The 9938-nt window shown below is 63.9% G+C and overlaps 1 protein-coding gene across 1 annotated transcript in view; it reads left to right on the top strand.

The window, feature by feature from the left end:
- Positions 1-8727: 8727 nt before the first annotated feature.
- LOC102385407 (transducin-like enhancer protein 2) overlaps positions 8728-9938 on the top strand; it is a 15897-nt gene continuing 14686 nt past the window's right edge. Inside the window, 2 exon segments of the mRNA XM_014516839.2 lie at positions 8728-9332; positions 9474-9571. Of these exon segments, the coding sequence (XP_014372325.1) occupies positions 9309-9332; positions 9474-9571 (122 nt within the window). The 5' untranslated portion in view covers positions 8728-9308.

Below are 9938 nucleotides of genomic sequence, written 5' to 3'. Positions count from 1 at the left end.
ATGCCCCCTGCCCCACCTGCACTACTGCCAGTTCTGCACCTTGCTGTCCTGCATATATCTTTGTTTCCACCGGCCCTGGCAGCATAGTCTCGAGCCCGGCGCCCTCCGTGCCAGGCGCGCCCATGCTTTGTGCCGCTCAGCATAGAGCTGGAGACGGGGGTCTCTGCCGGCTGGGACCTGTATAGTACCTGGCTTTTTAAGGGGGGAAGGAGAGGGAGAAACAAGCAGAGATTAGGCCTCTCCCATTCCCCGCCCCCCCCTACCCCCGCCCCTTCTCCAAAGGATACTGCAGCTTTCTCTGGTTTTTCTGTCCGTGCGCTAGGGTCTGTCTTCTACGAAACTAAAATGGAATTAAAAAAAAAAAAGAAATAATAATAATAATAATACTAAGAGAGCGCGACCTGGTGTTTGTACATAGTCCTTTAGCGAGATCTTGTTTTGCTCTTTGTCACCGGACCCCGCGCCCCGTCCGCGGGGGAGCTGGAGACGCTGTGTTGAGGATGTACTAGCTGTGCCTTTCAAATAAAGAAATACGAAGGTTGGTAAAGCCCGTGGCTCCAAGCCTCTTCTTTGGGGAGGGTCAGGGTTGGGTGCCTCAGTTTCCCCTTCTGCGCCGTGTCCCTGCCCTTGATGGAGCCCTCCCGTCCGGCCTGCTCCGGGGGAGCTGTGTGTCCTGGAGCCCCTGATGGGGTGGCTCTAAGGCTGGGGTGTTTACGGTAGCCAAGGTGCCCTAACCCCGTTGGCTCGGGGGTCCTCACTCCCTCAGGCCCCTCTGCAAGGCTCAGCTTGCAGGTCATTGGGATGTCCCCTGCCAGCCCCTGCTGCCCCCCTAAGGGAAGCCGTCTCCTAGCATCCCTCTGGCACCAGGCCCCTTGCCTCAGTCATCCCGCATCAAAGGACCGAAGTGGGGACAGGAGAATGAAGGCTCGGTTCTCCGGACACTTGCTGTGCTGCCTCAGTGCCCCGGGCACGGGCTGATGGATACGGATGCCAGCCTTGTGAGACCTCAAGCCTGCCTTTCCCTCCCACAGAGGCTCTGGGTAGCGGCTGTTCCTGGGCTGATCTGGGAATCGGGCCCGTGTTGCCCTGGGGCTGGGACGGCGCTCGTGCAACCAGGTCTTCAGCAGGGTCCAGAGCCCAGCATCTCTGCTCTCAGTATCTTCCAGCCCTGATGACCAGGCTGGGGCTTGGCAGAGCTGCCCGCAGGCTGCAGGGACCCATGAGCTGCCAGCACCTGCAAACCCACCGCGTGCGCCAGGCTCATCCCCGGCTAAGAGGATCGGATTTGTCTCTCCTGGAGCATCATCCTGCCACAGGTGCTGGCTCCAGGCTCAGTGCACGCAGTGGGGGCTGGAGAGGAGGTAGGGCTGTAATCCCTGGAGCATATTGGGTCAGCTGTGCCCAGGCCTGAGCAATGTTGGCTCTTGGCTGGTGGCCTTAAAGGTAGGCTGCCCGCTTGGCCCGATGGATGAAGGCCCTGGAGCTGCGCTCACAGGAGTGGGGTGCGGTGCAGGGAAGGGGTGGGGGATTTCTGTCCCATAGGTGCCCCCCTCCTGCCATTTCCCAGGGACCACGTGCCCATCAGGTGTGTGCATGGGTGGAGGGTTCGAATCCTGGGGTCTGCAGAACACACGTGGACCATAAGCGATGCCTTCGCGGTACCCCCCCACCCCTGCTCGCCTGGCCCCGGAGGAGCGGTGCCAGGCATGGGGTGGGATGAAGGGTGCTGCATGTGCCACCCCCCGCTGGGGGCAATCCCTAATGCCCAGCCATGTATCCTAGGCCCCGTACTGCTGAGGCGGATTCTCCTGGGGGCTGGCGCACACCACGCAGGGAGCGTGGCCAGGAGCCAGCCTTCCCCTGGGGGTCCAGAGGGAGGGGACACCATGCTGGGACCAAGCAGGAAGAGGTTGAAGGTTCCCTGGGGACTCTTTCTCTGCCAAGATGGAGCAGCTGGAAGCATCTGCAGTTGCTGCCTTGACTCCTGCATACGCCCCCACCCCACTTAGGACTCCCTCGCTGCCCTTTTCCCTTCGGTTGGCCCCAAACCTAGTCCCAGCTTCTCTGTGAAGCGAGATGTGGCCAGTCTCAGCCTCCAGGTGCCCCCGACACACAAGCAGAAATTCTCCCTGTGGTTGATGCCGGGGAGGCCCAGAGCCCAGTCTGTGTCCCAGTCCGCAGCCCCCACGCTGGCCAGAGCCGCGTGCCTGCGTGTTGGCTGCCCCGGCTGTCCTGCTGCAGCCTGGACTCCAGGCTCGTCTGCTTGCTCAGCGCCTCGTCCGTGGGGGCCGGCTGCGTGCTAAGCCCCATCGGGCTCCTGGTTCAAGTCCAGCCAGGAGGGCCAGGGGTGATGGAAGTATCGACGCCCGCACCGGGGGTGTAATGGGTGCTGTGTGGTCCCAGCCTGGCTCCCCGCAGGGCGGGGTGCAGGTGTCGGCCTGGCCTGGTGCGCGCTGCAATTAGCAGCCTCAGCATGTTGGTTCGGGGTTGAATGAGCAAGAATGTTGTCCAGCGGCTGCCGGGGCAGGGAGCGCCTGCGTGGCTGGTGCCTCGGCTGGAGCGAGAGCAGCCGTGGGCGGGGGGGAATGGACCTGCTCTGCAAGGTGCTGCTGCAGGCCGTAACTCCAGTGGGGTCCCCGCCTCGTCTTGCTGGTTCCTTGGTGTGATCCCAGCGAGAGTCTCTGCAAGCGCGGTGCCCTGAGCCCTTGGGTGCTGCCGGCAATGGAAACCGGGGTGTCCAGGCTGCTCAGCCAGGATGCCCCGGGACCCTTTGCAGAGTGCCAGGGAGTGTCACAACCCGCACCCTCATCCCCAAGGACGTGCAGCCACCTCTGGGGTGGAGGATGCAGGCTCCTGGGGGCGGGGGGAATCTCAGCCAAAGACGCTTGTATTGATTCCCGGTCGTAGGGAAAAGCACCCGGGGTCTCGGAAGCGCAGGCAGCGTTGCACAGGGCTGCGTTTAGCCGAAGGGACGAGGGGCTGGGCTCCAGGGAGGTTTTAAACCTGGTCCTTGGTGCAACCTATTGGTGGGGGCAGGGGGGGAATCGCAGGCCTGCTCCAGCCGGGCCAGGGGAGATTGTAGACGGTGGCTTTTCAGGGGAAAGAAGCCAGTGCCCAGGACAGGACCCCAGGACCCCCCTCCCCAAGTTACCCATGAGCCACCGTTGCTTGTGCTCCCTACACCGGGTCCGGCAGGGCAAACCCCACAGCTGCCCAAGCCTGGGTGCAGCATAGGGGCAAACTCGCCCCCTGGTTTGCAGAGTCTGCTGGCAAGGTGGGGTGGCAGGGCCAGCCCACCTGGGTTCACTCCCCGGCTCTGCCAGCCCTCAGGGCAGGGGGCCAGGGTTTTGTGGGCTGGGCCGTCCCGCGCCAGGGATGCCGGAGCTGGCGAGATCCGTGCCATGCCCGTGGCTGCGGCTGCCTGCGGGGGGGTGTCTCCTGATCCCCAGCCCAGCATCGCTTCCAGCTGGCTTCACCCGGGCACCGCCTGCGAAGCGGGAGAGCTCGGTAATGCATGTGGGGGGTGGCGGTGGGGGTGCAGCTCCCAGCTCATCACTAATGCAGGAGCTTCCAGGCCTCGGTGGCTGCCGCGGACGCAGGATAAAAGCTAAAAGAGGCATCAATAATTCAAGCCCCACTCGGAGCCGGTAAGTGCCGGTGGGAGCTGGTGGGCAGAGCGAAGGCAGCGCCTGGGAAATGCGGTGCTGGCTCCCGCGCAGCTTTCAGGGCTCACGCCCCCCTCCCACAGCCCCGTGGGCCTGGGTGACAGCCCTATGGCTGCAGGGGATGCATCCCTGTGCCCCAGCCCAGCCTCCATCTCCTGCGAGTGACCCTGGGGCCTGCAGCTTCAGGACCTCTCGGGCCAGGGACTTGCCGATGCCGCTAGAGAGCAGAGCTGGTGTCCATGGCCCGGGCTCGAATGGGTGGCGCGGCGGACAGGCTTTTGGTTCCAGTTTCAGCTCCGTCACTTGGTGAAATCACGTCCTTCCTCCATGCCTCAGTTTCCCTCCCCTGCTGTGTCTCATCTCTGCAGGCTCCTCCGTGTGAGTGAGCTCCTGAGCAGGTAGTGGGCAAGTGGCTGGGAAGAGCAAAGGGGATTTGGCCACCGGGGGAGTGGGGGGGGGCATTGGGTGCAGGGGGGCCAGTGGAAGGAGATGCTTTGGTGGGCTCCGAGGCAACACATAAGGATGCCCTCAATGGCCCTTTCCTTTAGTGGAGAGGGGGAATGAAGAGTGTTAAGCAGTGGGGAAACTGAGGCACAGAGCAGTTTCCACCCCCCTCCAGTGGAGATGGTTCGTGACAGGCCGGCCTTCCCCTGCCCCCCCAAAAACTGAAACCCAGAATCAGGCTGGGGGTTATTCCAGACAGTTCTCACCGGGCGCATCCACCTGCTTGGAGGGGGCAGAGACCCCAGGCTGGCCTGTGTCTGGGCCACTGTCCAAGTCATCCAAGTCTCACGGCAGGTCCAGCCTGACCCCGTGCCCCAGCTGTGCACAGCTGCTTTGCAGGGTGGCTGTTGCTCTGGACTGGTCTGATGTCCCCAGCAGGCAGACTGGGCTGGGGGGGAGTGGGGAGGGGGTTAATGCCAGGCTGTGCTTCCCCCCCACCCCAGCCCATTCACCCTCTGCCAAGCTGCTGGCAGGAGAGGGGCTGGCTGCAGAGAACCTGGCAATAGGGTCAGGGGGTGTGAAAGAGCTCGCCCGCCCCTCCGCTAGGAGCTGCCAGGGCTGGGGGCTATATCGTATAGTGCCAGGGTGGGGGGCTATATCATCAGAGGTGCAGCCTCTCTGTGCAAGGCGCTGCATGGCTGGAGACGATCCCTGCCTGGAGAGCACTGGCAGGAGGTGGGAGAAGGAAAGGAGGCGTATCCCTCTGGGGAGAGTGGGATCTCCATCACTGGATGTTTTTAGTCCAGGGGGAGAAAATGGGGCTGGTTCAGGGATGAGCCTGCCTGGAGCGGAGGGCTGCATTAGATGTGCCCCCACATCCCCTCCCAAGGGACCTGCCAGCCTGATGAGCCTAAGTGACTTGACCAAGGCCCCGCAGGCAGTCCGTAGCAGAGACCCCCCCATCTCCATTCGGCTGTGGGGCACGCAGCGTGGCAGATCCCCATGTCCATCCCTGTCTACACTAGCACCTTCTGGCCCAGCCAGGTGGGGAGGGGGAGGGAAGGCAGATCCTACACGTTAGCCCCCCACCCCATACCGTGCTGCTGACAGGCGACATCATGCAGCAAGTAAATAACATAATTAATAAAAGATTAGGATGAAATGTGACACATTAAATATTTAACCCTGCGGCTGCCCGCGCCGGAGGGCCAGACACAGCTGGCTTCTGCAGGATGTAAGGAGCAGGGTTATTTCCAACCCCCCCCCCCCACCCCAGTTTAACCCTAAAGAGCAGAAGGCTGATGGGAGTCCATGGAGGGGTGGATGGGAGGGATTAACCCTTGGAAGCCTCTCCGCTAGGGCTGAGTGGGGCTGTCCGTCCATCCGTCTGGGAGAGGAGGTGTTGGGGGCTAATGGTTACAGCGGTGGGGGGAGAGTAGGGTACAGGAGGGAGAGTAGGGTGGCTGCGAGCCAGGACTCCTGGGTCCCGTTTCCAGCTCGGGGACGAGCAGGGAGGGTTGGGGGTGGGCGGGGAAGGGAAGCCCCTGGGCTCTGTGGGTTGAAGGAGAGAGCAGGGTGTAGTGGTTAGAGCGAGGAGGACTAAAGAGGAGCCCGGATGCCTGGGTTCCCGTCCTAGCTCTGCCACCGACAGGCTGCGGGGTGGGGGGCAAATCTCTCTTCCCCACCCCATCTGAAACAGGGCCTGTAATCCTTCCTGGCTCCCGGGGGGGCTGCAGCTTAATTGATTCGAGTGTTTCCCTGCCCCGGGGAGCAGCAGTTATTCCAAGAGCTGATGGGGGGGACAGGAGCGGGGTCTCCGGGAAGCCTGAGGTGGCTCCTGGCCTGGCCACCTCCTCCGCTCCCAAATGCGGGGCCGATGCCCGTTTGAATTGGGTGACAAGGGCTGGCCGGGCACCAGCCGGAGGGCAGGATGTGCCCTGAGATCTGGGCCGGAGGAGCCCCCGCCTTCCCCGCAGCTGATAGGTTTGCAGATAATTTTGCATCACCGATTAAATCAGCCCCAGGAGCTGCTGGGCCTTGGGTTCGCTGTAATTTCTTCTCTCCTTCCCCAAAGAAATGGTGCAGCACGTCGCCCCGTGGCGCTGCTTAGTCCTGCGACGGGTCCCTCCTGCTCCCTTTCATAGGTGGGGGAACTGAGGCACGCCGGCCCTCCACAAGATGCGGGCAGCAGAGCCAGGATAGGACCCAGGAGTCCTGGCTCCTGGGCCCGTGATCGCTCTTTCCAGTGGATCCCCTCCCACCCGAGGGGTGAGTAGATCCAGTCCCTGCGGCTCAGGGGTTCCCAGCCCTTCCCATCTAGGGCCCCTGCGTCTACCCAGGCCAGGAATCGGGGAGACGTGGGGGCTGCTCCTGGTGACCCCAGGACCTGACCGCTCCATGCCTCAGTTTCCCCATCCATGAAGCAGACATGCTAATGCCTAGCGTCTCTCCGGAGATGGGTGCGAATCTCTCCAGAGAGATCAGGAAGGCCATGACCCCCCAGTGCCTGCTTCCATCCACTGGCATTTTCATTGACTCTTAGACAATGGGGCTGGAAGGGACCCCGGAGGATCATTGAGTCCTGCCCCAGGGGCATGAGAACCCAGTTTTGCTCAGTCAAGCAGAGGCTATGGAGAAGGGGGCTAATATGGGCATTGCCCCCAAGAAACTGGCCTGAGAATGGGCAGGCCCGGCCTGGTATTGCGCGGTCCCCAACCAGCGACGTCCCTTCTATCCGAACCCTGCTGGGTGATAAGGCAGTCCCCGGGGGATGCATCTGCAGCCACTTCTGGGGTGGAACACGACAGCGTGGGCAAGCGCCTGCCTGGACGACTGCTTCGTTATGAATTACGGGTAGCGCCTCAAGGCTCGGGGCCTGGCCGGCCCACCGCGCTAGGTGCTGCACGAATGCTTCCAGCAGCTCGGGGATCTGGAAGGGCCAGAGGCTGCTAGGCTTGGTTTTTAAGGCTGGGAGCCGGGGGACAAAGTGAGACCGCACTCGGATGGGGAATCCCAGGGTCCCCCTGTCCCAGGACTGGTGGGAGATGCAGAGGGAAGAGTGCTTTACTGTCTTGCCTGCAGCCCAGTGGGCAGGCAGCTGGGGGGGGGTGTCCTATTGTGATGGAAGGTGCCGCTGTGCTTGGTGTTAAAGGGATGTGCTGCTCTCTGCACAGCCTGAGTCATGGCCAGCAGGAAAGCCTTGCCTCCGTTAGATCAATGTGCTGTAATTATACCAGCCAGCCACTTCGGGCGGGCGGTGGAGGGAGCTGGGCCCCACGTTACTTTGATTGACAGCGGTGGGGAGCTGCAGCGCGGAGGCTGCTGGGGGCTGTAGTCCGGGCCAGCTGTGCTGGGGGGCAAGACGGGGTGCTTCGTGCACTCGTCCGGTGCCAGCGGTGCCCTGCTACTCTCAGCGTCCGGGGGCAGAGCCCTAGGGACCAGCCGCCTTCGCTCCCAGCTCCCTGGAGCAGTCCTAGGCATGGGGCTCTTTGCAAAAGGAGCCTGAGCTGCAGGCTACCCTGGAAGGGGGGGAAACCGAGGCACAGAACCGACATGCTCCAAGCGGCCTCGCTGCTTCGTAGCACCTGTGCCCCGCACCTGGCAGGGTGGGGCCTGGTCTCCGACCGCTCTCGTGCCAAAAGGCCGGAGGCGGCATGGGGCGGTGGCACCAGGCACAGCCATGCCCAAGGCCGAGGATGCTCTCGCCACGCGGGGGCATGGGGGTATCTGGTGGGATGCACCCCCAGAGTTGCCCAGGCCTGGCACCCTTGCCCCAGGTGCTGCCCCAGCTGAGATGGGGCTGGGAAACCACAAGTCCCAGCCTGCCACTGCCCCACCCCGGCTCCCCCCTGCTTCTCCTCCTGATTAGCCTCCGAAAGCTTTGACATCATGGACCCATGTGGGAACTGGGAAGGCGCATTGGTTGGCGCTCCCAGCCCACGGCAGGCGTCCACAGTAGCCGAGGCTGCAAAGCTCTTTAAGGTGGACCTGGGCAGCCCAGGGCGCGGGTGTCCTCCTGGGTCACCTGCCGGCCCGAGCATCCTGCCTTGGTGGCCAGCACAGCGCTGGTCCCCTGGCACCACTGGCCTAGGCCTGGGGGCTGGCGTGAAGGCGAGGCGTGGGGCAGAGCGAGTCGTCCCGCCAGCCTTGGTCCAGCAGGAGGCGCTGCAGTGCCCGGGGCAGGAGAGCAGCTTGCTCGGGGCATTTGCTGCTCGCTGCCCTAGTCGCAGCCTCTCTAGCCCTTTCTCTTGGGGCGCTTTGTGCCCTGTGCTCAGCCCCCTCGGCCGCCCGAGATGCCAGACCCTGATCCGGGCATCATCCTGCGTGGACGATGCCCAGATGATGCCAGGGGTGGAGGGAGGGCTGGTTTCCAGCCAGGGTTCGGGAGAAGGAAGCCGGGGGCTGGAGGCCGCTCTGCTCTCCTGGCTTCCCCCCGTCCCCCCTACGGTGCCGGGGGGCTTCAGAGCAACTGGGGGGCACCAGTGCACTCACGGGGCACTGAAGTGGCTGGGGGGGGGGCGCCACCGTGGCCCAGTGGCTGGGGAGGGGGCACCAGAGTGGCTGGGAGGCCGGGGGAGGCATCAGAGCAGGCAGGCGACACCAAAGCGGCTGGAGCTGGGGGGCGGCAAATTGTGGGTCTGGCCGAAGGCACCGCTGCCTGCGGGAGCTGGTGCCCGGCGGGTGCCCCAGCTCTCCCAGCGCCGTGGCCAAGGCCTCTCCTGGAGGGCCAGAGCCACCTTAAGGCGCGCTTCGCCCGGCTCCCCTGCTTTCTCTGCCTTGCCAGGAGGTAGTTTTTATTCCAGCGAGGGACCGCTGCTGAAATCCGGCCAGATTTTCGCCTGACCTTCTGTTCCTGCTGGGTTTTTTTGTCCCCCCCACCCCATGCTTTAAGGCCGATTAGATTTCCCCCCAGCCCCGTGTCCGATGGGCCGCTCACGACCCGCTGGGGAGGGAGTCCTGCTCCCCTCTCTCCCGGCGGAGATCTCCGCTCCGGCACCCCCAAAATCCTTGCATTTAAGATAAAAAAAAAAAAAGCCTGGTCAGAGGAAGCCTCGTGCCCGCCCGGCTCATCCTGGGCTTTGGCTGCCCTCCTGCTCCTACGGCGGCTGTTGGAGAAGTTCAAGTGCAGGGGTCCTGGGGGGGCTAGCGGGGGCCGCCCCCTTCCCCTGGCTGGTAGCCGTTTGGGGCCAGCAGCTCAGGATGTACCCGCAAGGACGGCACCCTGTAAGTACCAGCCCCGCCACCGGCTGCGGGGGGGCATGGGCAGGGGTAGGGGGGCGCCGGGCTCCGATCCAGGCGCAGGGCAGGGGCAGGTCCCCGATGCACGGGGCATCACGCTCATGCCCCCTGTGCTCCACTCCCCAGACCCCGCTCCAGTCCGGGCAGCCCTTCAAGTTCTCCATCCTGGAGATCTGCGACCGGATCAAGGAGGAATTCCAGTTTCTGCAGGCGCAGTACCACAGGTGAGGGGTGCGGGCGGGCTGGGGGCAGCCGGGGGGCACTGGGGGTCATTGAGGGGGGCAGGAGGAGAGCGGTGCCCGTGGCAGCCGACTGGGCTGGGTGTGGGGGGCAGGTGAGGCAGGGGCCTGATAGCGAGGACAGGGCTCAGTCCCCTGCTTGGAGAGGGGGGAGCTGGGAGGAGCATGTGAGCCCATGGGGAGGTGGGTGGAGGAGACTGGTTGGGGGTCAGGAGACCGCAAGAGGCCACGCGCCAGGTCCCGGGTAAAGGGGGCAAGGCACAGAGCTTGGTAGTACCAAGCGGGGAGGCAGGGAGCAGCTGGGGGTGCCGGGGAGGGGGTCAGGTCCTGGGGTTTGCCAGGCAGGAGGCAT

Source organism: Alligator sinensis, unplaced genomic scaffold, assembly GCF_000455745.1.
Source record: "Alligator sinensis unplaced genomic scaffold, ASM45574v1 scaffold1295_1, whole genome shotgun sequence".
NCBI lineage: Eukaryota > Metazoa > Chordata > Crocodylia > Alligatoridae > Alligator > Alligator sinensis.
This window is presented reverse-complemented; position numbering and strand designations above follow the sequence as displayed.